The sequence below is a fragment of the Spermophilus citellus genome (assembly GCF_964194105.1).
Source record: "Spermophilus citellus genome assembly, chromosome: 8".
In the NCBI taxonomy this organism is placed as follows: Eukaryota; Metazoa; Chordata; class Mammalia; order Rodentia; family Sciuridae; genus Spermophilus; species Spermophilus citellus.
The window spans coordinates 106,578,307-106,606,053 of record NC_138189.1 but is presented as its reverse complement, the minus strand read 5'-3'; the positions used below and the strand labels follow the sequence as shown (position 1 = coordinate 106,606,053).

The 27,747-nt window shown below is 37.4% G+C and overlaps 1 protein-coding gene across 1 annotated transcript in view; it reads left to right on the top strand.

Annotated features, from left to right (window-relative positions):
- Positions 1-27,206, top strand: part of MTTP (microsomal triglyceride transfer protein) — a gene marked incomplete at both ends in the record, with an annotated part of 55,818 nt that extends 28,612 nt beyond the window's left edge. The window contains 8 exons of the mRNA XM_081304509.1: positions 10,913-11,125; positions 13,234-13,445; positions 15,600-15,701; positions 15,796-15,913; positions 17,716-17,943; positions 22,990-23,114; positions 25,381-25,551; positions 27,032-27,206. Coding sequence (XP_081160635.1) covers positions 10,913-11,125; positions 13,234-13,445; positions 15,600-15,701; positions 15,796-15,913; positions 17,716-17,943; positions 22,990-23,114; positions 25,381-25,551; positions 27,032-27,206 — 1,344 coding nt within the window. The remainder of the gene's footprint in view (positions 1-10,912; positions 11,126-13,233; positions 13,446-15,599; positions 15,702-15,795; positions 15,914-17,715; positions 17,944-22,989; positions 23,115-25,380; positions 25,552-27,031) is intronic.
- Positions 27,207-27,747: the final 541 nt, after the last annotated feature.

Genomic DNA, 27,747 nt, shown 5'->3' with positions numbered 1-27,747 from the left:
GTTATTATTCTCTAAAAAGTGTAACATTTACATTATATTAGGTATTATAGGTAATCCAGAGATGATTTAGGGGTTGGGGGCGTGGCTCAGCAGTAGAGGACTTGCCTAGCATGCATGGGACCCTATGTTCTAGCACCACAAAAATAAACAAATCAACCTTCAAATTATTTTTTTTTTAAATCTAGAGATGATTTAAAGTACACAGGTATATGTGTGCAGGTTATATGAAAGTACCATATTTACCATTCTTTACAAGAATTTGTATGTTTTGTTATCCCCAGGGTGTCCTATAATCAACCCCTCATGCATTACTGAGGGACTACTATAATATTAAAACAAACAAAGTGACAGTGAGAACACAGAAGACCTTTGCTGTTTGAGGGTGTTAGGGAAAAGTTTCACCAAAATAGTATTTAAGCTTAGTCTAGAAGAAGTTTTTAGGTGAAGAAATCATAATATGGAATAAAGGACATTCTACAAGTAGCATAATTTTGTATGAAAAGTCCTGAAATGGACCCAGTATGCTTGGGAACAGTGAGAAATTTTGTGGCACTGAAACATAAAATATATATGCCTGCCCACTAGTAGGTGGGGGTGAAGATATCAGAAAGAGGGGAAGTGAGAAGAAAAGTAAACAGATATTTATGAATAATGAGCTAAGGAGCTTCATCTCCATTCTATCCAACAAGGAGGTCTGGTGAAGTTTTTAGGTGGGTGAATGACACACTTTCATTTTTAAAATTTTATTTTGGAAGAAGCCAGGTGATATATGAACTGAGTATTGGCTGGATTAGTCATTAAGATCTGACTAGAAACATTTTGCAATAATTTTGGCAAGAATTAATAGTTTTAAATTAATGTAGGGTCAAAGGAGTGAGAGGAGACAGATTCAAGAGCCATTTAGGAAGTAGATTCAATAGTGTTTAGTGATTGATGAGATGCAGGGAATGAGACACAGGTCAGAATCTAGGTGACTCCAAAGCTTCCAGGTTAGAATACCAGAGTACGGCAATGCCTACCACTTAATCAAGGTTTCCAGAGCCTAATTTAGTAGTGAGAGTAAGGTGGAGCTATTAATTTTTTTCCCACCATATTAAGTTTTAAAACCTAATAATCCTTTGGGTTATTAGGTTGAGTTGTTCAACAGGCAGATGGTCACAATCACAGAACAGGAGAGAAGTTAGAGCTAGATATAGAGGGTGGTTGAAACCCTGGGAGAAAAAGGGATTACCAAGGCATGTGGCATGAAAAGGAAACTGAGTTACTGATCAAAGTTCTTCTGATAATGGGACAGCTTAGCTCTTTTCACATTTTTAAAATCACCTTGTAAGTAGCTGCAAACTATCCTCTATCACTGTCATTCAATCTTGTTAATGTTTTTGAGCCACTTTACTTTAAGCATTGTTCAGATAACGTGATTTGGCCACCAAATGGACTGAGTTAATGTTCAAATTTTCTTTTCAATTTTCTGCTATGGAACTTTCATCTACCTTTTGGCCAAATCAAAGACATATGAAAGGAAATGTATCCTTAACACAAATTTAAGGTATTTGCTGGGCATGCAGTACTTATGCTACCCAAAAGTACTGTGATTCCATGCAGTGCTATGGCTTCTCAGTATTTATTAGCGTGAAATTTTCTGCCCAGCATCAGAAATGAATGGTAGCTAAACGAGTTCACAATCAGGACGAAACCCCATGATGTCTTTTCTATTTTTTGTTTGTTTGTTTGTTTACATTTTGACTTTCCTTCATCCTAATTTCATTTTCCCAAAAAAATTGTATTTGAAAAAAAACTTATAGAAAAGTTCTAAGAATAGTACAATTTTATGAACATGTATATCCTCTTCATTTAGATTTTCCAATTCTTGAAATATTGACATATTTACGTTAACACATTCTGTTTTATTTTAATTGAACCATCTGAGAGTACATTGTTGACATTTTACATTTTTCTCCAAAATATTTTTACTTACTATTACTTGAGTGTCATTTCATCTAGGCTCTTCTGTTGGACAAGATACGTATAATTTATTAAAGGATGAATTCAAACCTATATTTCTAATTCTAACTGAACATCCAAGGGTCTTTCTCTCCTTCCTCCATTCCATAATTTTACCTTTTGTCTCTCAGAACAAGAATCCTGGGTTTTTGAGAACCCAAAATTTATTTGTTCGTCTGCCCATTTCCAAGATTCACACAAAATAGTTTTGAAATTGCTACACTGATGTCACTACAAAAACAAACTTAAGTTCAGTTCAAGATTTCATTACAGTTTTTTTCCCCCTTTAGGATATTTTCCATCGAAGGTACACAGTCTGAATCCTATGCTCAACAGTTGCTTGGATAAATTCTTTATTGTCTTCCTCTGTTGAGTTCTATTATCAATTTGATATATATTTAGGTTCATTTATGTTTGAATTGGATTTTAGTAATTTTTCATCCTTGTTGACTTAAGTTTACTTCTTCAGTATATAAAATGTTAATACTATTCAAAAGCCAAAACTATTTTTAAAATATCCTCAAAAAGGATATCCCTCCCACCTATTGTGACCTACCTCCTGTAGCAAAGCATTATCATTCATTTTTGGTATCTTCTTTCTATATTTCTTTTCACAACAGCAAGCAGAAGTCCACACACACACAAACATACACACACATTCCTATTTCTTTTTTCTTGTACAAAATATACCATTCTACATATCCTCTTCTGTATCTTACTTTTTCCACTTAACAATATATTGTGGAAATCACTCCATACTGGTCTGGAAACAGAGACCTTTGTTGTCCCCGCTTAGCACTCTATTGTGTCATTGGACCACAGTTTATTCAATGCCTCCTATATACAGTCATGCTAGTGGTTTCCACTATTTTTGCAAATTCACCTAATGATGAAATGAATAATTTTATAGGCACCTTGGTTTTATTGTTGGGGGTGTAGCACCAGGGCAAGAGCTATGAATCAAAATGGAATTTTGTTAGTTTTGTCAATTCCATTTATCTTCATATGAATTATGCTTCCACTAACAATACACAAGAATGCCTATTTCCCCATAGCCTCACAAACAAAATACATTATCAAGCATGATTTTTATTTATTTATTTATTTTTTTATTGGTTGTTCACAACATTACAAAGATCTTGACATATCATATTTCATACATTAGATTGAAGTGGGTTATGAACCCCCAATTTTAACCCAAATGCAGATTGCAGAATCACTTCGGTTACACATCCACAATTTTACATAATGCCCTATTAGTAATTGTTGTACTCTGCTACCTTTCCTATCCCCTACTATCCCCCCTCCCCTCCCCTCCCATCTTCTCTCTCTACCCCATCTACTGTAATTCATTTCTCTCCTTGTTTATTTTCCCATTCCCCTCACAACCTCTTATATGTAATTTTGTATAGCAATGAGGGTCTCCCTTCATTTCCATGCAATTTCCCTTTTCTCTCCCTTTCCCTCCCATCTCATGTCTCTGTTTAATGTTACTCTTTTCTTCCTACTCTTCCTCCCTGCTCTGTTCATAGTTGCTCTCATTATATCAAAGAAGACATTTGGTATTTGTTTTTTAGGGATTGGCTAGCTTCACTAAGCATAATCTGCTCTAGTGCCATCCATTTCCCTGCAAATTCTATGATTTTGTCATATTTTATTACTGCATAGTACTCCATTGTGTATAGATGCCACATTTTTTTTATCCATTCATCTATTGAAGGGCATCTGGGTTGGTTCCACAGTCTAGCTATTATGAATTCTGCTGCTATGAACATCGATGTGGCAGTATCCCTGTAGCATGCTCTTTTAAGGTCTTCAGGGAATAGTCTGAGAATGGCAATAGCTGGGTCAAATGGTGGTTCCATTCCCAGCTTTCCCAGGAATCTCCAAACTGCTTTCCAAATTGGCCAAACCAATTTGCAGTCCCACCAGCAATGTACAAGTGTACCCTTTTCTCCACATCCTCGCCAGCACTTGTTGTTGTTTGACTTCATAGTGGCTGCCAATCTTACTGGAGTGAGATGGTATCTTAGGGTGGTTTTGATTTGCATTTCTCTGACTGCTAGAGATGGTGAGCATTTTTTCATGTACTTGTTGATTGATTGTATGTCCTCCTCTGAGAAGTGTCTGTTCAGGTCCTTGGCCCATTTGTTGATTGGGTTATTTGTTATCTTATTGTCTAATTTTTTGAGTTCTTTGTATACTCTGGATATTAGGGCTCTATATGAAGTGTGAGGAGTAAAAATTTGTTCCCAGGATGTAGGCTCCCTATTTACCTCTCTTATTGTTTATCTTGCTGAGAAAAAACTTTTAAGTTTAATTAAGTCCCATTTGTTGATTCTTGTTATTAACTCTTGTGTTATGGGTGTCCTATTAAGGAATTTGGAGCCCGACCCCACAATATGTAGATCGGAGCCAACTTTTTCTTCTATCAGACGCAGAGTCTCTGATTTGATATCAAGCTCCTTGATCCATTTAGAGTTAACTTTTGTGCATGGCGAGAGAAAGGGATTCAGTTTCATTTTGTTGCATATGGATTTCCAGTTTTCCCAACACCATTTGTTGAAGATGCTATCCTTCCTCCATTGCATGCTTTTAGCCCCTTTATCAAATATAAGATAGTTGTAACTTTGTGGATTAGTCTCTGTGTCCTCTGTTCTATACCATTGGTCCACCCGCCTGTTTTGGTACCAGTACCATGCTGGTTTTGTCACTATTGCTCTGTAATATAGTTTGAAATCTGGTATCGCTATACCGCCTGATTCACACTTCCTGCTTAGAATTGCTTTTGCTATTCTGGGTCTTTTATTTTTCCATATGAATTTCATGATTGCTTTATCTATTTCTACAAGAAATGCCATTGGGATTTTGATTGGCATTGCATTAAACCTATAGAGAACTTTTGGTAATATCGCCATTTTGATGATGTTAGTTCTGCCTATCCATGAACAGGGTATATTTTTCCATCTTCTAAGATCTTCTTCTACTTCTCTCTTTAGGGTTCTGTAGTTTTCATTGTATAAATCTTTCACCTCTTTTGTTAGGTTGATTCCCAAATATTTTTTTTTTTTTGGAGGATATTGTGAATGGAGTGTTTTTCCTCATTTCCGTTTCAGAAGTTTTGTCGCTGATATACAGAAATGCCTTTGATTTATGTGTGTTGATTTTATATCCTGCCACTTTGCTGAATTCATTTATTAGTTCTAGGAGTTTCTTTGTAGACCCTTTGGGTCTTCTAGGTATAGAATCATGTCATCTGCAAATAGTGATAATTTAAGTTCTTCTTTTCCTATATTTATGCCTTTAATTTCTTTCGTCTGTCTAATTGCTCTGGCCAGTGTTTCGAGAACTATATTGAATAGAAGTGGTGATAGAGGGCATCCGTGTCTTGTTCCGGATTTTAGAGGGAATGCCTTCAACTTTTGTCCCTTCAGAATGATGCTAGCCTGAGGCTTAGCATAGATAGCTTTTACAATGTCAAGGTAAGTTCCTGTTGTCCCTAGTTTTTCTAATGTTTTGAACATAAAGGGATGCTGTACTTTGTCGAATGCTTTCTCTGCATCTATCGAGATGATCATATGGTTCTTATCTTTAAGTCTATTGATGTGGTGAATAACATTTATTGATTTCCGTATGTTGAACCATCCTTGCATCCCAGGGATGAATCCTACTTGATCATGGTGCACAAGTTTTTTTGATATGTTTTTGTATTTGATTCGCCAGAATTTTATTGAGGATTTTTGCATCTAGGTTCATTAGAGATATTGGTCTGTAGTTTTCTTTCTTTGAGGTGTCTTTGTCTGGTTTCGGAATCAGGGTGATGTTGGCCTCATAGAATGAATTTGGAAGAGCTCCCTCTTTTTCTATTTCCTGAAATAACTTGAAAAGTATTGGTATTAATTCTTCTTTAAAGGTTTTGTAAAACTCCACTGTATAACCATCCGGTCCTGGGCTTTTCTTGGTTGGTAGTCTTTTGATGGCTTCTTCAATTTCATCCATTGATATTGGTCTGTTCAAATTGTGTGTATCCTCCTGACTCAGTCTGGGCAAATCATATGACTTAAGAAATTCATCAATGTCTTCACTATCTTCTATTTTATTGGAATATAGGTTTTCAAAATAATTTCTCATTGTCTTCTGTATTTCTGTAGCATCTGTTGTGATATTGCCTTTTTCATCCCGTATGTTAGTAATTTGAGTTCTCTCTCTTCTTCTCTTCGTTAGCATGGCTAAAGGTCTGTCAATCTTATTTATTTTTTCGAAGAACCAACTTTTAGTTTTGTTAATTTTTTCAATAGTTTCTTTTGTTTCAATTTCATTGATTTCCGCTCTGATTTTAATTATTTCTTGCCTTCTGCTACATTTGCTGTTGTTTTGCTCTTCCTTTTCTAGGGCTTTGAGATGAAGTGTGAGCTCATTTATTTGTTGGTTTTTTCTTTTTTTGAGAATAACCACCAGGTGATGAATTTTCCTCTTAAAACTGCTTTCATTGTGTCCCATAGATTCCGATATGTTGTGTCTGTATTTTCATTTTTCTCTAAGAATTTTTTGATTTCCTCCTTTATGTCCTCTGTAACCCATTGATCATTCAGTAACATATTCTTCATTTTCCATGTGATGTAGGATTTTTCCTTCCTTCTTTTATCATTGATTTCCAGTTTCATTCCATTATGATCAGATAAAATGCATGGTATTATCTCCACCCCTTTATATTTACTGAGGGTTGCCCTATGGCATAATATATGGTCTATTTTTGAGAAGGATCCATGTGCTGCTGAGAAAAAAGTATATCATTTGATGATGGTTGATATATTCTATATAAGCCAGTTAAGTCTAGGTTATTGATTGTGATATTGAGTTCTATAGATTCTTTATTCAACTTTTGTTTGGAGGATCTGTCCAATGGTGAGAGAGGTGTGTTGAAGTCACCCATAATTATTGTGTTGTGGTCTATTTGATTCTTGAACTTGAGGAGAATTTGTTTTATGAATGTCGCAGCACCATTATTTGGTGCATAAATATTGATAATTGTTATGTCTTGTTGGTGAATGGTTCCTTTTAACAGTATATAATGACCTTCTTTATCCCATTTGATTAACTTAGTCTTGAAGTCGATTTTATTCGATATGAGGATGGCCACCCCTGCTTGCTTACGAGGACCGTGTGCATGGTATATTTTTTCCCATCCTTTCACCTTCAGCCTGTGTATGTCTTTTCCAATCAGATGTGTCTCCTGGAGGCAGCATATTGTTGGATTTGTTTTTTTAATCCATGATACCAGCCTATGTCGCTTTATTGGAGAGTTTAAGCCATTAACATTCAGAGTTACTATTGATATATGGTTTTTACTTCCAGCCATGTTTGATTGTTTATCCTTTTTTTAAAAAATTTAGTTTGTTTCTCCATGATTATCTTTCCCCTCACCCTCTGTCTTTACTGAGGCACTTCCTACTGATGGTTTTGGTTATTGTTTTTCATTTCTTCCTCGTGTAGTGTTTTGCTCAAAATGCTTTGCAATGCTGGTTTTCTGGCTGCAAATTCTTTTAACTTTTGTTTATCATGAAAGATTTTTATTTCATTGTCATACCTGAAGCTTAATTTTGCTGGATACAGAATTCTTGGTTGGCATCCATTGTCTTTCAGTGTTTGAAATACATTGTTCCATGACCTTCTTGCTTTCAGTGTCTGTGATAAAAAATTCGTTGTTAACCTTATTGGTTTACCCCTGAATGTAATCTGTCTCCTTTCTCTTGTAGCTTTTAATATTTTCTCTTTGTTCTGTATATTGGATATCTTCATAACAATGTGTCTTGGCGTTGGTCTACTGTGATTTTGTGTGCTCGGTGTCCTGTATGCATCTTCAATTTGTATATCTGTTTCCTTTTTTATTTCTGGAAAGTTTTCTGTAATTATTTCATTCAGCAGCTTACTCATTCCCTTGGTTTGAATCTCTGTACCTTCTTCTATCCCGATGACTCGTAAGTTTGGTTTTTTTATGTTATCCCATAACTCTTGGATGTTTTTCTCGTGATTTTTTTACCAGCCTTTCTGAGTTGGCTAGACTCTTTTCAAGATGATATATTTTGTCTTCATTATCTGACTTTCTGGCTTCTACTTGCTCCACTCTGTTAGTGATACTCTCAATTGAGTTTTTAATTTGGTTTATCGTTTCCTTCATTTCTAGAATTATTGTTTGATTATTTTTTATAATCTCTATCTCCTGATAAAGATGCTTAACTTCTTCTTTTATCTGTTTATGCAATTCATTCTCAATGTGTTCTTTCGCTGCTTGAATTTGCTGTCTTGCATCCTCTTTAAGGTTTCATTCCATCTGTCTAAGGTGTTCCTTGAGTTCTTTATATGACCATTTTCTGATGACTCTAGGTCCTCCTGAATATTTAGGCTGTCCTGCATTGTTTGTACTCCTTTTCTTCCTTGCTTTTTGAATCTTCTCATGTTACTTTTTGTTCTGTTTGACTGCTGAGTTACTGTTTACTCCTATAAATTTATTTGATGCTTGGGAGGAAAGGTATTAGAAGGGAAGGGAAGAAGTCACTAAAGAGAATGAGAGTAAGCAGGTAGAATTCAAGGAAGGGGGGATAAGAAAAATGAAAAGACAAAAGAAGAAAAAAATAGGAATTAAAAAAAGAAAAAAAATTAAAAATAATAATAATAAAAAAAATTAAAATTAAAATTAGAAGAAAAAAATTTAAAAAAATTGTAAAAAAATTAAAAAAACAACAAGAAAGAAAAATTAAAATAAAAGAAAAACCCAAATCAAAAAAAAAAAAAAGAGAGAAAAGAAAAAAAGAAAAAAAAACCTAATAAATGCAGTCTTAGAGTAGTTTGATTAACTTCTCTTCCAGTAGGTGGCGCTGTGCCCACCAGGTCAAGTTTCTCCTGTCAATACGCGGGAACCAATCACTGTGCAGCAGCTCCTCCCAGACTGGGCAAGTCTCCAATCCTGAGTGTCTAGGGCCTCCTCTTGTGTCTAGTCACTTCCCACTTTTCCTCTAGCCAGGCCACTCTCACGGGTGCCGCTCATCACAATACTGGCTACACGCCAGGTCTGCTGCTCCTGGGAGCCCTGTTTTCATGAACGACTGGGCACACTCTTCCAGTTTGCCATTCCCTCAGACCCTAAGTTTGTAGAGCTTGGTGCTGAGAATCCTCAGCGAATTTTACTTGCCCTCCGGTAGCCACTCCCCTGGTAGCTGGTGCAAGAGACCTCAGCAGTCAGCCCTGGTGGGAGCGGTAGTTCCGCGCCACAGGTTTCAATGAAATTATCTCCTCCGCCACAGTCTGATGACGTCAGTTCTCTGCCATAGTGGTGTCTCTTGCAAATGGCGACAGTTTGTTTCCCTTTGCCGGGCGACCAATGCAACGGGTAGGTCCTTACTGTCTCTCCCAAGCCCCGTTTCAAACCTGTGGCCACTACTTATGAAGGCTCGGTAGGCATTTACCTCCGTAGGATGAGAAGGGCTGACCAGTTGTTTCAGCCGGATGGATTAATACTGAGTCACAGCTGTTTGTCTGCGGGGAGCAGGCGAACGGGAGCTTGAATTCAGCCGATCCGGGCTCAGTGTGTGTTCTGAGAGGCCCAGACTGTTCACCCCAGATCCACGTCAGCTCAGCATTGCCTAGTGATCCTGAGCAAACAGATTTAGGTTGTTTACGACTCCCTATGCCCGCACAGCTGAAGAGGTCAGAGACCTGATCTCTCCGCGCCCGCCGCCATGTTGGAATCCCGGGCTTTAAGCATGATTTTTAAAACAAATCTAAGACTTGAAAAATGTCACTTCTTGAATTAGGTATGTATGAAGTTTATTACATCTCTTTCTTTGTTGTTTTGCTTTTGTGATGCTGGGGATTGAACCCAGGGCCTTGTGCATGGGAGGCAAGCACTCTACCAACTGAGCTACACCCCCAGCTATTATGTCTCTTTCTGTTTAGGGATTTCTTCCCCTTCCTCCTGTGTGTGTGTGTGTGTGTGTGTGTGTGTACCTGTGGCCTCATTTCAAAGTTCATAAATCCTGTAGATGGATTGGGTGTTAGGAATCTTTATGATGAAACAAAAGCCCAGAAAACATATAGTGGCAAATGTAAGACCAGAACTCAGATGCTCCTATTTCTAATTTGCCTTTCTTGTCCCCAGAGGTGGTTCACCCCCCCTCCAGGCCAGGAAAAAAAAAGTCCTTTTCTAATTGCAGAACATATTTAAGAAGTACCTACAACTACAAAGTACTTGCCACATGGAAGGCATTTAAGAATGTTTTTGAATTGTATAGCAGCATTAATTAACTTGGGCTTCAGGTGAGAACAAACACTTCTAAAACATTTAGAAGCAGGCCTTATGTGTCAAGCAAGCTCTAATCACTTTCACTCAAGTTGTTTCTTAAGAAAATGTGTGTGGTGACATTCAGGCTCCATCTAATTTTTGTTTTAGAAATTCAATAAATGGAAAGTTTTTTAAATAATCAATTGCAAGGGAATTAAAATGGCTTTCTACATTCAGAATAGATTCAAAACTAAGTCAGCCCATTATTAAATATACTCATTGCTTCTTAACAATGTTTTGATATCTATCTATATTTTATATATATATGTATATATATATACATACATATATATGTATGTGTGTGTGTGTGTATATATATATATACACACACACAAATATATATATATACACACACACACAAATATATATATATATATATATATATATATATATATATATATATATATATAAAATACACACACACAACACCTTTATGAAGCTCAACTTGCTTCCTTTAATGATATGTCTCAGGCACCAACAGTGCAAACCTTTTGGAAATTTTAGGTTGTTTTCTTGCCCAAGTTTTGTTTTATGTATAGTCATGAATATGTCTAAAGTGTGTGACATTTTTAGGCAGTAGTTGAAGCCAAGAAGTTAATCCTGGGAGGACTTGAAAAACCAGAGAAAAAGGAGGACACTATGATGTACCTGCTGGCCCTGAAGAACGCCCTGCTTCCAGAAGGCATCCCGCTCCTTCTGAAGTACGCAGAGGCAGGAGAAGGGCCCATCAGCCACCTCGCCACCACCACTCTCCAGAGATATGATGTCCCTTTCATAACAGATGAGGTGAGACCTCCAAGAATATTTTCAACGTGAACAGAAGGGGAAAAGCACATCTTAACATGAGTCAAATGCAAACTCCTCTCAAGTAACTCTATTTTTTCCCCCAAGTGGCCTCTCTCTTCTGCTTAGAAATAACTCTAAAGTTGCATTTAAGGCTATTCTGAAGCAGCCTCACATTTTGAATAGATAATGTCCTATATCCTGAAGCATAAATATTGAAGTATACCCTCTTATTTTAAGACAAAAATTATTTTCAGAAATTTACTTCCTCTTAGAAATTTTAAGATGTTTTAAAAATTTTCAACACTAAAATATCCTGGCTTAACCACGGCCTCTTTTGTTCATATAACTACATTTTTAGCAGTCACCTAACTTAAAATTTTGTTGGACAGAGAATATTTCTAACATTAATATAAACTTACTTGAGTAGTGTCTAACACTGAGAATGATATTTCCATTTTGCAGTTAAGCACCCTTTCCGGTTTTGTGTCAAATATGGTTGGCAATGAAGCATGATGGTTAGGGCACAGGCTTTAGAGAAAGACGACCTAGGTGTAAATTCTGGCTCTGTTCTTTCCTAGTTGTTTGTTCTTGGATGAGTTATTTAATTTCCAGATGCCTGAGAGCAAGGCCATGGTTTGAGGGAAATAGGAAAAGACAGAGGAAAGCAGAATTGAAAGAAACATTTATAAATGCCTAGTAAAGAACTTCAAATACCATATCTTCTTATAGACAATGTTGTAACCAATAAAATTACTTGTTGACGCAGAATACAACTATTATGACACATTTGCATTGATTTCAATATTATTTAGGGAAAAAAGGCCATAACGTACCCTATGATTGATAATGATTTGTCAAGCAGGTTCATTGAATGTAACAGATGTACCACGGTTGTCTCAGTCCATTTCTATTGCTATACCATAAAACTGTCAAGTGTTTTATAAAGAAAAGAAACTTAATTAGCTCACATTTCTGGAGGTTCAAGAACATGGTGCTGACATCTTCTCAGCTCTGCTAAGAGCTTATGGCCAATAGCATCACAATGGCAGAAGTGCATGCAAGAGTGGTCAGTGGCATATATGGAATAAAGATTCAGGGGACGTGCCAGGATTCCTTGTAATAACCTGTTATTGGAGGAATTAAGTCAGTCTTATAAAACTGCATCAATTCCTCCTGAGGTCGAATTTCCCATACATAATTGCCATCCACTAAGCCCTGCTTCTCAAGGATTCCACCACCTCAACACAACCTCAAGGGGTCCAAGTTTCTAGCACACAAGTCTTGGGTGACACATTCAAGCCACATTCAAATTATAAGAACTGTGCTGCAAAATATGCACAGAGTGGGAGACTGTGCATGTATGGGAGTGCGGGATATATTAAAACTCTATTACCTATTCAATTTTTCTGTGAACCTAATACTGCTCTAAAATATATATATATATATATTTTTTTTTTTTTAGGACATATGTATATTATTAGTATATATATATATTATTAGGATATATATATATATATAATTAGGAGATATATATATATATATATATATATATATAAAATTAGGATATATATATATATAAAATTAGGAGATATATATATATATATATATATATATATATATATATATTATTAGGATATATATATATATATATCCTAATAATTTTTAAAAAAGAAGATTCTGAGATATTTCACTGTAAGGAAATATCCATTCATACAGCCATCTCTCCCCAAATCCCCATTGCCACGCGGCAGTAGTATTCATAAAAGTTATATTAGGAAGTACCAAGTTATGGTGCATAACGAATGAACCTCAAAATCTCAGAAGTTTAACAAAAGTTTATTTCTCGTGGTATGTCTGATATGGGTCAATATGTGGCTATCAGTTCACTTCCGTCATGGAAGGAAAAGATGGAGAAGGCATTGCCTTAGGAGGAAGTGATTCATATTGATTGTGTCATGGCCTATTAGCTGGAACTGGTTGTATAGCTCCAACCTAATGTTGAAGGAACCTGGGAAATGTAGTAATGCATGCATTTACTCACTGTCCTTGCTACAATATCAATTTTAAAAGTCTGGGTGTGCCAATAATTTTGACTATCTTATGAGCAGGTGAAGAAGACCTTGAACAGGATATACCACCAGAATCGCAAAATCCATGAAAAGACTGTGCGCACGACTGCAGCTACTGTCATTTTAAAAAACAACCCCTCTTACATGGAGGTAAAAAACATCCTGCTGTCTATCGGGGAACTTCCCAAAGAAATGAATAAATACATGCTGTCCATTATTCAAGACATTCTGCGGTTTGAAATGCCTGCAAGGTATGACCCATTGCATGTCTTTGTGCTTAATTTCATTTACATAGTGATATGGTACCATGTGGCTAACAATAATGGTGTTCTATTGCATAAAACCAAACGGAGCCAAATTTGCCCAAAGAGGGCTGTGTAGAAGTGAGCCAGCTAAAATAGCTTCATATTGTCTGTTTATGATTGGGAGCTCTGAGTCTGACTTTGGTTATCCTGTTTAGGCTGTTAAATACATGTGGCCATATGTTAGTAATGTTTTAAAACCTAAGTGCAGGACTCTTTTTATATGTAACACAGCAAAATGGTGTTAAGTTCTCACCAAATTATCATTCATCTTAATTTTCCGAATGGGAGAAATCTTTGAATCCTCATTTATCATAGTTCCAATGAATGGCCAATTTAATTGCCATTACAGTTGAAAACTTTAGACATGGCCTGCATTTTTGGTCCATTCGAGGTCTGAATCAGCAGACCTCACTGCTTTCAGTTACTCTCTCCAGACTCACCTCCTTCCAGGCCCCAAGTCTTTCTTCCCAAATTCATCCATGCCACTCTTCAGGGTGACTCCCCTGAAGCTCCTTCTCACTGGAATCAGAGGTCTAGAGAAGGAATTCCCATTTGCCCTGAGGTCCCCGCAGAATAGCACCCCCAAGAAAGAACGAACTTTAAGAGTCCCCCAAGGAGAGGAAAACAGATGGGGGAGGGTGGGAAATAAAGAAAAAGAAATTTAACAAGAAGAAAGTAAAAGATTGAAAGAAAAAGAGACAAGAAGAGAGAAAGTACAAGAAACAAGGGAGGTGAGAAGACCCAAGAGAAGAGTAAGACAACAGGAAAGGAAAGGAGCCATTGAGCAGGGGAGGGAGACGGGGAGGCAGCCAAGACTATGGGCAGCCATGTATTTCCATGTGAATGGGGATTTGATTCTCTTTCTACACCCTTGTTGCTTTTGTGAGGCTTTGTGGAGGAGGTCTGGGGTGTGTTTGCTGACGATGTCTTGGGAGTCTAATAATTTAGGGATGGAAAAGAGGAGGCAATCAGAATATGGAAAAAGATAGGGAAGAGCTCAGCCTAGGAAATGGCATGAAGCAATCACAAACATTGTGGGTCAGATTCTTAGGACCAAGATGGACATTGGTCCTTGTTTGGTGTCTCTTTGCAGTGTAGGGACCTGTGGTGTTCAGACTTCAACTGCTCCTCTCTGGTGGCCAAGAAAACTCATCACCTCTGAGGAAACCTATTTCATTCTTCAGACTCTGCCCATGGCTCTGTCTGAACTGAAGTTTTCCCATTGGCCCTGGTTTTATCTCTGGAGCTAATCAAATCATGTATAATCGATCATTCAGCCACATGAATACCCTTTGCATTTTAGGGGCACCTATTATGACCCTCCTCATCTTTGCTCCTCTAAGATGAAATCTTATAATCTTGTGATACTGGAGGATGGAGGGCATATAAAGTTGGGCCATTTTCCCCTCTCAAAAATTTTCTACCTTAGGTCTAGGTCCAGTTTACTTTGGTTGATTATTTTGATGTTCACCATGTTGTAATTTTATTACTGCTGATATTATTAGTGTTACATGGTTTAAAAAAAAAAGAGAAAACATCTCAATACTAATTACATAGAAAAGACAGAGGCATGGAGTAAGAAGGAAGACTTGGAGACCACGGTTCCTTTATGGGTTTTATTGAGCTGTGTCTGTAACTGAACACTACCCAGATATAGAAGAAATCCTGGGAACTTGCTATTATATATCATGAGCCAATGATAACATTAAAGAAAAATGTTAAAGACACAATGTGCAGCTAACCTTAGTTTGGTACAGTTTTCCTTAAACTTATGGACAATTTAACAGCAGAACGGTGATGACTCAAATAGCACGTGTTTTTCACTCTGTGTCCACTGTCAGCTGACGCCACATCATAGCTGGGAAGCCTTGCCCTGCTGTCATTTTAATACCAAACAAAATTTTCAGATATCTGAGTAATGAAGGGGAAAGCCCTAATCTTCATGCTGATGTCCAGCTGGCACCTCTCCCAGTCTTGGAGTGGCATAAGGAAAAATTCAGCCCCCTCCTTTTTCCTCTAAGGATTTTCTTTCTTTCCTAATTTGACTTGGGAAACAGCCATTACAATGAATGTGCAGCTTTTTCTTCTTACACATTGCAGCAAAATGGTCCGTCGAGTTCTCAAGGAGATGGCCACTCACAATTATGACCGTTTCTCCAAGAGTGGATCCTCTTCTGCCTATACCGGCTACATAGAACGTACGTAACCCAAAAAAGGGGTTCTCCTCGATGCCCATCCCCAGGTTGGCATTGCTGGCACTGTTGCTAAGATGCATGGTTGCTTTGTCATTAGGTAGTCCCCGTGCCGCGTCTACCTACAGCCTTGACATTCTTTACTCCGGTTCTGGCATTCTAAGGAGAAGTAACCTGAACATCTTTCAGTACATTGGGAAGAGTGATCTTCACGGTAGCCAGGTAACTCATTTTCCATGGATTGTGCTTAATAAAGTGTGTAAAAAAATTAGTAAAATAAAATATCCTGATGGCAGCCCTATAGAATGTGTAAGTTGATGATGGCTTCTATCACATGTTGCCATGATTTCATCATCTGCAAAGGTTGGATAGGTTTGTAGACATAGAGGGAGTTTCAGATATGTACTTGAAACCTAAGTAACTGATACACACAACTCGCCAGACATCCATTTGTCTTTTCAAAGGTATATGGTTCACAAAACTGAAATTGTGTCTGTATTCTTCACTTAAACTTTTTTATAAAACTTTATTTGTATTCATAAATATATTCCTTTGGACCCTCTCAAGTATTTAATTCTGTAATATATTTGCCTTTTTATTGATTGATTCAACATAAATGAAACTATATAATAGAATATGACTCTCACTTTAGAGTCCATCTGTGTTTCTTCAATACAGTTAGAAGAAAAAAAGAATAAAGTGTAAGCATTCGACAACTGGCTGGCAACTTTTCATTCTGTTGGTTTTATCCAAGATTTGGTGATGACGTATAAAGTCTTCCTTATTATGAAATATACCTTCTTTTTTAGTTTTTATGAATATTACATTATAACCTTCTTAATTGAAGTCAGTTAAGCTTTAGAAGTGATCCATGGCCACAGAAATGTGAGTCCCCTTCAATGTTAACTGCCTCACTCTTTAATAGTACTGCAGTTAGAATACCATGCCCTTCTCTCCAGAAGACTCACCATCTGTTTTCTGATATACACTCAGAAATGTCAAGCACCCAGTGGTTTGGGGCTGGGTAGGAAGGACAGAAAATGTGTAAAATTCTTGAGTGGTAGAAATTAGGTTGTGAACCTTCTCATGGTATTTGTCATCTTTTAAAAAATGTTTTTAATTTTTGGCAAGGGAGAAAAGTATGACATGGACATGTATGAGTCATGGTTTGGAGAGTGCAGGCCCTCTTGTGGCAGCAACCTTGGGACAACTGGGCCAATAACTTTCCATCTCCTTTCAGAGCTCTCCAAGATAGCTGATTCATTATGTATATATAACAGTCCTGGGGAGACCAAGCACCTCTAAGATGACACCATAAAATGGAAAGCTCATGACAGGCACAGTGGCACACATATTCCTGTAATCCTAGCAACTTGGGAGGCTGAGGCAGGAGGATTTCAAGTTCAAGGCCAGCCTCAGCAACTTAGCAAGACCCTTTCTCAAAATAAAAAAAATAAAAATAAAAAAGGGGCTGGAAATATAGCTCAGTTGGCCTTGCATGTACAAGGCCCTGGGTTCAATCCCCAGTATCACAATAAATAAATAAATAAATAGATAGATAGATAGATAGATAGATAAATAAATAAATAAAGAGTTGGGGGTGTGGCTCAGTCATAAAGTGCTGCACCTGGTTTAATCCATAGTACCAAAAAAAAAAAAAAAAAAAGAAAAAAAAGAAAGAAAGAAAACTCAGTGTTTGTGGTCTTCCAGCAGAAGTTTGAATCCTGCCTCTACCATCTCTACCATCTACTGAGGGAACTTTTTTTTTTTTTTTTTTTTTGCTTCACTTACAAAATGGGTAAAATCATCTACACTTTAAAGAATGGTTGTGACGATTACATGAAAGAGACTAATTTGCCTTATATTGGGGCATAGAGGTTTTGTTTTACTTTAGCTTTGTTTTTGCCTGCCTACTACAGACATTTGAGGTTTTGACCCCCAGAAAAGTTCTAGCTCAGCTCAGAAGCCTCACCATTACTTACAGAGCAGGCGTGTCCTGAATGTTGTATCCATTTTTTCCCTAGGTGGTCCTCGAAGCTCAAGGGCTGGAAGGCTTAATTGCAGCCACTCCTGATGAGGGGGAGGAGAATCTGGACTCCTACGCTGGCATGTCAGCCATCCTTTTCGATGTTCAGCTCAGACCTGTCACTTTTTTCAATGGATACAGCGATCTGATGTCCAAAATGCTGTCAGCATCTAGTGACCCTGTCAGTGTGGTGAAAGGACTTATTCTGCTAGTAGATCACTCTCAGGTAATCCAACTCTGCACGTATTTATTCAGTCTCTTAAATTGCCAGGCACATTTTGAATGTGCTGTGTGCCTGGAGGATACAAGGACAAGTTCTGTCCATCTTGGAGCTCACCTTCTAAGCATTTGAACTTCTTGATATTATCGCCTTTTCTCCTTTGCTATTTTCTTTTGCACTTGTTAGCTGATGAAGGGATCTCTTTACTTTTGAGATAAATGAAAAATACGGATGCTAACAGAAATAAGATTATGGAGAATCCCTAGGATATAGCAGAGCAGGGATGGCATTATCTCCTGGTTGGGCTTACCTGGATATGGCAGTCTGGGTATTTATCCTTAGTTGCTGAACCACATGGCTTCATAAGTTACCAATAATGTTCATAATGATAACAATGATGAAGATCTGAGGAGAGCATCATTTTGATCCTGCCAAATTAATAGAGGCACAAGCAACCACTGATGCTAGCCACAAGTTTCACAGAGACTCTTTGCCCCAAATTCTCATGATCATAGAATGTTGGAAGGGCTGTTTGTTCTTAGAGAATAAGAAGGAGTATTTCACTCACTTGTAGCCCAGTCTAGAATAATTTTCAACTGTTCTTGATCCTGAATCTTACATTACTGAGCCAAAGTCCAATAAGGCTATAATCTCTATGGTAAGATTGAGGTAACCAAGATCCTCTAAGGGATAGGATTGGTCTGCTTACTTGGATTTTCAAAGAAACAGAAGGCAGTTAGTCTGAATGCTGAGTTTGAATGTTTCATGCTTAATATTTTTCCTTTAATGTATTTATTTTATTTCCTGCCTAAGCAAAGCAATAAGAAAAAATGGAATGTTGGCTAAATAAGAATCTTAAGGGAAATCACTGCACACTCTGATTAACACTTATTATATTGAAGCTGTATAATGAGAATGAATTTTAAATTTATAGACTTGTAGGTTTGAATTTTGACTTCCTACTTTCTTGCTGCAGGCTCTTGGGCAGTTACTTAATAGCTTTAAATCATGACTTCCTACTAATAAAGTGGGGCATTTAAAAAGATAATCCAAATATTTTACCAGCTTTGATGTTCTTTGAGGATTCTTACTTGTTAGATTCTGGTGGTAAAATAATAGGTTTTACGAGATGGACAAACCTTAGCTACCAAATTTTATTGAAACTCTTCCAAAACATCAGTAGTTGAAACTAAATAATATAATTCTCTATCTTTATTATTCCTCATATCAGTTCAGGATAGCCAGATATAACAAAAACAAAAAACATTTTAGAGTGGCTTAACCAAATAGTTTGACACTTATTGTGTAATATATATTTGGAAGTAAGAGGTCCAGGGATAATAAGGAAAACCTACAGTATCAGAATCCAAGCTCTCTTCCTTCAACTCAGCCACCCTTACATGTGGCTTTTACCCTCAGACCTGTCACCTGGTGATTATGATGTAGCTGTTCCACCTGAAGCATGGCTTCCTTGTTCCAGGAAAGCGAACTTTTTTGGAAGCCCTTTCTGGAAGGTTATTGACCAAAACTATGTCACATGGCTGCCTATAGCTGCAAGGGAAGCTGGTAAACATAGTTTGTATTGGGGTAGGCACACTCCAAATGAAACCATGTTTCTATTAACATGAAGGGAGAGAAAGAGGAAGCCCAGCAGTGCCTCTGATATCCCTTTAGCAAATCACCCATGAAAAGCTGTTCTCAAAGGACATCAGAAGTTTACATTCGCAATTCTATCACACTTTTAATGGAAGAAAGCCTAAGAGTGCCAAGGAAGTAGTTCACAATTTAAGACAGGACAACAGTTCAAGAACCACCATTAACAGTGCCTAAAGATTTAGATTAGAGAATAAAACTCAATGCAAGTTATCTCTGGGTCAGCAAACTTGTTCTGTAAATACAGGGCAGAAAGTAAATATTTTAGGTGTTAAGTCCCACCCAGTTTCTGTTGCAGCTACTCAACTCTGTTGTTGTAGAGTTAAAATAGCCATCAGCAATATATCAACAAATGAGTAGAACTGTGTTCCAATAAAATTTTATTTACAAAAACATCCAGTGGGCCATACTTGCCTTCAAGCCCTGATTAAGACTATCTTATATGTTTTTTTCTATTCATTAAGTCTGGGTGCCTCCGGCAAGGCACTATACGAAAGATTGTCCCCTAGCTATTAAACCTAACCAATGTCTGTATATGTCAGGCTGGAGTATTTGGCAGAACTGAGCTATTATACAAATAAGCTGTCTGTGGTCCCCTAGCTCTGCAGAGCACTCCAGTAATGTCATCCTCGCTTCATAGGCACATACCACTCTAGGTCAAGTGCTGACATTGAAGGAAATGTTGGCAATAGGCGGCCCATCACAGCCACTGGGACAGATGGAATTACTCTGTGAACTACCTCTCTCTCTCTCTCTCTCTCTCTCTCTCTCTCTCTCTCTCTGTTTCTCTCTGGATAATTGGATTACTCTTCAGGAAAGGATATCCTGATAAAGTCAGTTTAATAAAGGGGATCTTCTTGAGCCAAGAACACATTTTCATAAATGGAAGCAATGGGATCAATTGTCAAAATGTCAGTGTCTATGTGAAACACAGCTACAAATCAAAGTTCCAGTAATGTGTTCTCCTAGTTTCTAGGCAAAAAATTAAACAAATATCTACTCTGGGTCAAACAGGTAAATTAGCTTATGATCTTTCTTTTTGGCAGTATATTTTTGGAATAGAATTTCTTGCACATGAGGATAAAAAAAGAATGAGTTATGAGTTTGTGATAGCCACATATTATAATAGAAAAAAGTCTCCACTTTAGAGGCAGTCTGTGGATTTATTCTGCCTCCAAGTATAGCCTCTGGGCCTGATTTGTCCTTTCAGCTTTCAAATATAATGCCTACCATGGAAAATTGGTGTGAGTATTAAATGAGTTACCAAAAGTAGCACTATGGGCACAAGGTAGGCCCTCAAAAATTACTAGTTTCACTTACTTTATACCTCAAAAATGAGAACTACTGCACAATGTGGATTTCCCTTTCAAAAAGGAAAAAGTAGTTTGTTCTTCTACAGGGATCTATGGTCTTCCCTCATGAAGAGATTCAAGAAAATTCCTTTATGACATCATATAAGATTTCTTCCATGGTCCCCTTGCATGAGAAAAAAAAAAAAGAATTTCTTAGAAATCCAAGGTACTCCTCAAAATCACATTGCAACATAAATGCTCTCTTCTTTCAAAAGGTGGATTGTCTAATAGCCATAAAATGTTCTTGTCCACAGCACTTGGTGCATTTTGACATCCCCCTAATGTATAGTCAATGGAAAAGTCAAGGTCCACTTTACAGACCCCCGCTGGGCTGGAAGGACTAACAAAAATGTGATTTTCGAATTAGGAAGAGAGGAGAAGATGCAAAGAAAGGAATACTTCTGAGGCAGGGCACAAAATAGGGTTTTCTTGACATAACCACAATTACAGTGCACATGCAGATCTCAGATATCCTGGCCCTGTAATTGATAGGTTAAAGTTTGGACATTACCATAGTTTTCTCAGGTCACAAATGTGTTCATTTGTTGTGGTACATGATACAACCCCCCTATTCTACAACAACCACATTTTCAACTCTAGACTGAACACAGTTTTAAGTATCTATAGGAATATCTCCTGATGTGTCCTAAGATGGCACTGAGAATCTCATGCCTCCATCCAGGAGTGCCCTTCAGAATGAAAGCCGTTTCATGCTACTACCATACCTTCTCAGGACATCTGATCATTAACCAAGTTCTTTGTCTGAGATTTTTCTGCCACACGATTTGAAATTCAGGGAGATCAACACAATCCTTTTCAGAAAGTGAAATCATGGCATTTGTAGTTGGCAAATGCATGGCTTGTTTGGGCTGAGTAAGGCAGTTACATAAAGAAGTGAGTCATGCTGCAAGTTGCCAGGAACTTACAATCTTTGGAGGAATATCAAAATTGAGGAGACTAAGCTTTTTTTCCCAGAATCATTATCACTTTCAACACTTCCCATAGGCAATCTGATTCCAATCTAGCTGAAAAAAGTTTCAGCCAACATCACACTGCCTAATGTACTTGGAAAATCCAAGACTTAAAGGTTAAAAGCAGGCAAACTACACAAAACAATGGGTTTCAGACAACCATGAAATTGCTCAGGATGGTCTGTTTGTAAATGATTACTGTGCCTTTGAAAAATGCTGTTGAGTTCATATTGGACTTGGCAGTTAATTCAATGTCATTTCAAATGTCAGAAAGCAAGGTATTAAGGCTTAGTTAAATTGCCTTGCATTCCTTTCCAAGCTTGATCTAGGCAATTCCTGGAACTTGTATATTGCACTGGGATTTTTTAATCCTGCCTTTTGTCAGAAAGATGAAGTTGTCTATATTTGACACAGCATATAATTAGAGAAGTGCTGAAGGACTGACGGAGGTCATCTTGTCCATCCCTCACCACCATGAAGAAAGAAAAGCCACAACTGGATTTCTGATAGAGGTGCCTTCATTTTCTCTAGTTCAGTGGCTCTCAAATTTAGGCACATCAGAATCACAGGAGGGCCCATTAGAATATTGATGTCTGGCCCTTACTGTCAAGAGTTCCTAATTAAGTAGGTGTCAGGGACTTGAGAATCTGCATTTGAACAAGTTCCCAGGTGATGTTGATGCTGCTTCTCAGAGGACCACATATTGAGAACCATTTGGCCTTCCCAAAGTGAGGCAATGATGGAAGGAAAATACCCTTCTCAACTGGTGCTTCACTTCTTTAGCATTTTAATTCGACTCATTAATTTAGCAAATCAGCAGTCTATTCCTGGTGATCAAGACAAAGACCAACATGTTTCCAAGCCTAGAGAAAGATTCTAACATCAACACAAGTTCAGTGGCATCATCTACAGCAGGAGCTTGAATGTGCTTTGGGAAAGGGGGTTGACTAAACTGTATTTATTACTGTTATCACTATTAATATACAAGTGTATGCACATGTGTGTGTGTGGAGATATATATATATATATATATATATATATATATAAAATTTTTTTTCTTCTTCTTCTTCTTCTAGGATCTTCAGTTGCAATCTGGCCTAAAGGCCAACATAGAGGTCCAGGGTGGTCTAGCTATTGATATTTCAGGTGCCATGGAATTTAGTCTGTGGTATCGTGAATCTAAAACCCGAGTGAAAAATCGGTAAGCAAAAGATTTTTAATACTCTATACAAAGAATGGCAGGCTTATGTTTTGGGAATTGGTCACCCTTTGAAGTTTTCAAAATCCATGCTGTTTGCAATCACTAAATCATAGAGTTAGAATTGATCACGAGATGTCATTCTGTTCATAGCTTTTCAGGAGTAGATCAGTACTTAAGACAATTCAACTGAGTATCATTCAAGTTTTAAAGACAGCATCATTGTGCCCCATAGAAGAGGGGGCTCCCCTTCTCTTTCTATTCCATTTTAGTAACTGATAAGGTTGCCACTTCAATTAAATTTTTAGCTTAACTCAATTGTTGGATTTTAAAACCTTTCTTCTTTTTCTCTTTTAAATAATTTAACCTTTATTATCTATATATCTATCTATTTATTTATTTTTATGTGGTACTGAGGACCACACCCACACCTGAGCTAGGCAAGTGCTCTACCACTGAGCTCAAACCCCAGCCCAAAATCTTTCCTCTTTTGCTATTTTCAATGAATTAAAATAAAAAGACAATATCTTCTATTCAGAATCTAAGTTTTAAATGTTAGGAGTCCTTAAGGTTTTTACATTTTTTAATAAACATACCTTTTTCTTAGGTCTTTTAGATTTTCTAATCTACTGTGAGATTCAATGAAAATGTTTTACTTTGAAAGTAAAACAATGTCTCTGAGCCAATAATAATAAAAATAATTATTCTTTTGTTTGTCATAAAATTAAAGAAAATGAAGAGGAAATGCAATTTATTTTCATATTTTAGGGTATTTAGGGGGACAGAAGTGAGATAAGAATGATAAAATTGAACATTTTTTCTTTTTTGTTTTTGGTACTGGGGATTGAAATCAGGGGCACTTGACCACTGATCCAAATCCCCAGCCGTTTTTTATATGTTATTAGAGACAGGGTCTCCCTGAGTTGCTAAGTGCCTTGCTTTTGCTGAGGCTGGCTTTGAACTCATGATCCTCCTGCTGGGATTACAGGTATGTGTCACCACACCTAGTGATAAAATTGAACTTTTATTCATTGTAAACAGTGGATGAAGCAACTGAGAATAATCTAGGTGTCATATTTAAAGTGAGGGTGACACATACTGTTACTAGAAGGAACCCAAGAATGAGAAATGGAATTGACGGTCAGAGAGCAGCATAAGTTGGGGCTTCCTACTGAACCAATTATCTTCTCTTTTCAAAGTATTTTCTAGATAGAAATTTCTCCAAATTAAACTGAATAGAATTCTTTGCAGAGAAGAATTGACAACAGCAACAAAATAGTCTGGATTTTTAGAGAGGACACAATATCCCTAAGAAACTATCAGCATCCATATTGTAACTAATGGGTTCTCCATTTTTCATTTATTCATTCATTTAAAAAATATCTCTTAAGCCTTTGCTGAGTAGAGACCATTAGAAGGTTCTGTAAGGGATTCAGGGATTAAAACAACCACTGACCTACTTTTATGCTGGCAACCACAGCAGTAGGGATTTTAGTTTGCACAGCAAAAAATTAAGACAATCTCTTTTCTTTGAAAAAGAAAAGTATGGACATTTGACTCTGATTTGATTATGGGAGTAATTACCCACAGTTTGATTTAAAGTCTATAATTACTTAGTGATCCTGGTTGTAAGCATCCTATGGAGATTTTTTTTTTTAATCTTCTTCATTGTCGTCCAAGCCACATTCCCCAGCCAGTCCAATCTGTCTCTCTCTCTCTCTAGAGGACCATGGTTAAACCTACCCTCCTGGAGCATGCCTTGCACATGCCCCACTGAGGGAATGATTATTTGTAACTAATATTCTTTCAGATTTGATGGCAACCTAGACTCAGGCCACTAGAGACTCTGGAGAAAGTAATTAAATGGAATTATATAGCTACCTCAAAGCCACCAGAGCCATAGTTAATGAGAAAATTGTTATAAACACCAGTTGTTTTCTTGGGAGACTTTATACTTCTTTAAAAGATAGTTCAGGTGTTTTAGACCTCCTAAGAGGACTGGGTTCTAGGATGTTTTCTTCTTGGTCCTTGAGATACCCATAGCACACAATGTCAGACCTGGTACACAGAAGGGAGAAGGGCAAACTTCCCTGGCTCATCTCTGACACCAAACGGACCCTGGTTAGCAGCAGGACTCAAGCCCATTCAGGTCACCTCTCAATTGCTAAGTATTTCCTTCCAATTGTCAGTGTCATAAGTTCAGACAACTTGTACTATCAGTCCAGCTGTACTAACTGTGATATGAACATGTATTTTTCTCAATCTTTAGGGTGGCTGTGGTAATAACCGGTGACATCACAGTGGACTCCTCTTTTGTGAAAGCTGGCCTGGAAACCAGAGCAGAATCAGAGGCCGGCCTGGAATTCATCTCCACAGTGCAGTTTTCTCAGTACCCATTCTTAGTTTGCATGCAGATGGATAGGGCTGAAGCTCCATTCAGGTAAGAAAAGTGCTCATGGAACAATCCAGGACCATCTATGCTCACCAGGAGCTACATTCAGTTTTAAGTGTTCAGTTTCAGAATTAAAAAAAAAAATCACCAAACATTAGAAATCAAGCAAAAAAAATGAACTTTCTCTATAGAATTAAAAGAATGATTAATAAAACTAAGAAGTCAGTTCCTAGGATACCATGCAACTCCAATGACTAGTTTATTTGATTCTGAATTAAATCATATTCTAATCCAGAAATAACTCTTCAAGATAACAAAGAGATTTGATTTACTGTAGAAGTCACCACATAGTTTCAGCCAAAATACCAGATGTACATTTGCTGTCTGGTATCTTTCACAATTGTCCTCTGGACAGAAAGTTCAAAACGCCTGGCAACCCATTTACAATGGTTTAAAGGATAAGGTGAATTCACAATTCTTAGTTATCCTATACATCAACCTGGCCTTGTTTAACTTTGAATTCAAGCTTAAGTGTTTAGAATTCTGAAAATTTTTAAAAATGGGTTAATAGAATGCTTAATGTCTTAAAAGCCAAATAGATACTTGTTCATGCAACTTCACAACTTCTCCTCCAATCTAGAGTCTCTCATGAACACTGTGTCCTTGAACCTTTTAACCACTATCTGGAGCAGTACTGTCCCATGGAGCTAGAATGTTTTGGGTCTAGGTAACACTGATTCTTTAGGGATAGTTATAGAAGTCTCTTTGACATAAACTGACTATAAGATAATTTGTGTACTTAAAATAACAAGTCACAATTTACATCATTTTCTTGGATAACCAGGCCAGAGTATCTCATGTTACTAGCATTTTATGACCCATATAATATAAGTACAAATATGAATAGGTTATATTTTCATGAAATAAATGGTAGTGCCTTATAGTTAGAATATTAAACTATCACTAACCTATACTATCTTATGCTTAGGATAACCATCCATCCATGCATGAAAAATGTCAACCTTCTAATAGCCAAAATGCAGTGGCCACCAACCCAGCCACATGGTTACCTGGTTTGGTTCCATGTTTCACTTGGGCTTGGAGCCTTGGGAATGTTTCCTGTCAGCATTCTCAGCTTAAATCTGGTTGGACTTGCTATTTACCCTAAAGGGGAGTGTCCCGAAGGTGGGGCTTCTGGAATGAGGAGCAGAAGACATCGAAGGCCTGTGAAGCTTAGTTCTATTAAACATCTCCAAAGAAATGAAAGGCATTCAGTCCTTCATTCCAGAAAAATATATGGCAGGACTCCTATATCCCAGGCACTTGGAGTATAATTAGTAGCATGAAAGGAAATGTGAAGAAAACCAATCCATTCTCGGGAGTGGAGCACAGTAATCTTTGGTACTTGAGTCCTTTGTCAAATTGTTCTGGGACAGAAGCGTCAAGTGTACACTCAGAAACCTGGCTGGGATGGGTGTGGGGTGACTTTAACGTGTGTGATTTTGTTGTTGCTGTTGTCATAATGCAGGCAATATGAGACAAAGTATGAAAGGCTGTCCACAGGCAGAGGCTATGTCTCTCGGAAAAGGAAAGAAAGTCTACTGGCAGGATGTGAATTCCCGCTCCACCAAGAGAACTCTGAGATGTGTAAGATGGTATTTCCCCCGCAACCAGAAGACTCCTCTTCAGGTGGATGGTTTTGAAACTGAGCGCTGATTTTTCACTTGAATTTGTCTCCTCCAAAGGGATACAATGAGACATGCCTAAGTACTTGCTCTCTGAGAGCACAGTGTTTACATATTTACCTGTATTTAAGATTTTTGTAAAAAGTGATGGAAAACTTCAATTGATTAAATTTGGGCCTATTCAGTACACTACCTGCAATGTCACTTTGAGTCATCACGTGACACTTTCAACAACTTTCTACTTTTCTTGTACCTCTCTCAAATCCCATCTAGCACAGAGAAATTAGTTCCGCTCTAAAAAGAAACAAGTGTTTAAAAACAAAACAAGCAAACAAAAAAACACATACACTTAGGAGAATCCAATTTTGTTTTGACAGTTGGCAGTCGATAGATACAAAAGCCTTTGAGAGAACCTTAAGCCTGTCTGGCTTTCTACATGAAGCATATTGTCTGCTAAGGGGAAAAAAAATTCAGACCTTTTTCTTTTTTTCTTCTCTTTTTTTGGCGTGAGGCTGCAGGGAGAGGCTGAAGACCAGACTTTAAAAGAATGTTATTAGCC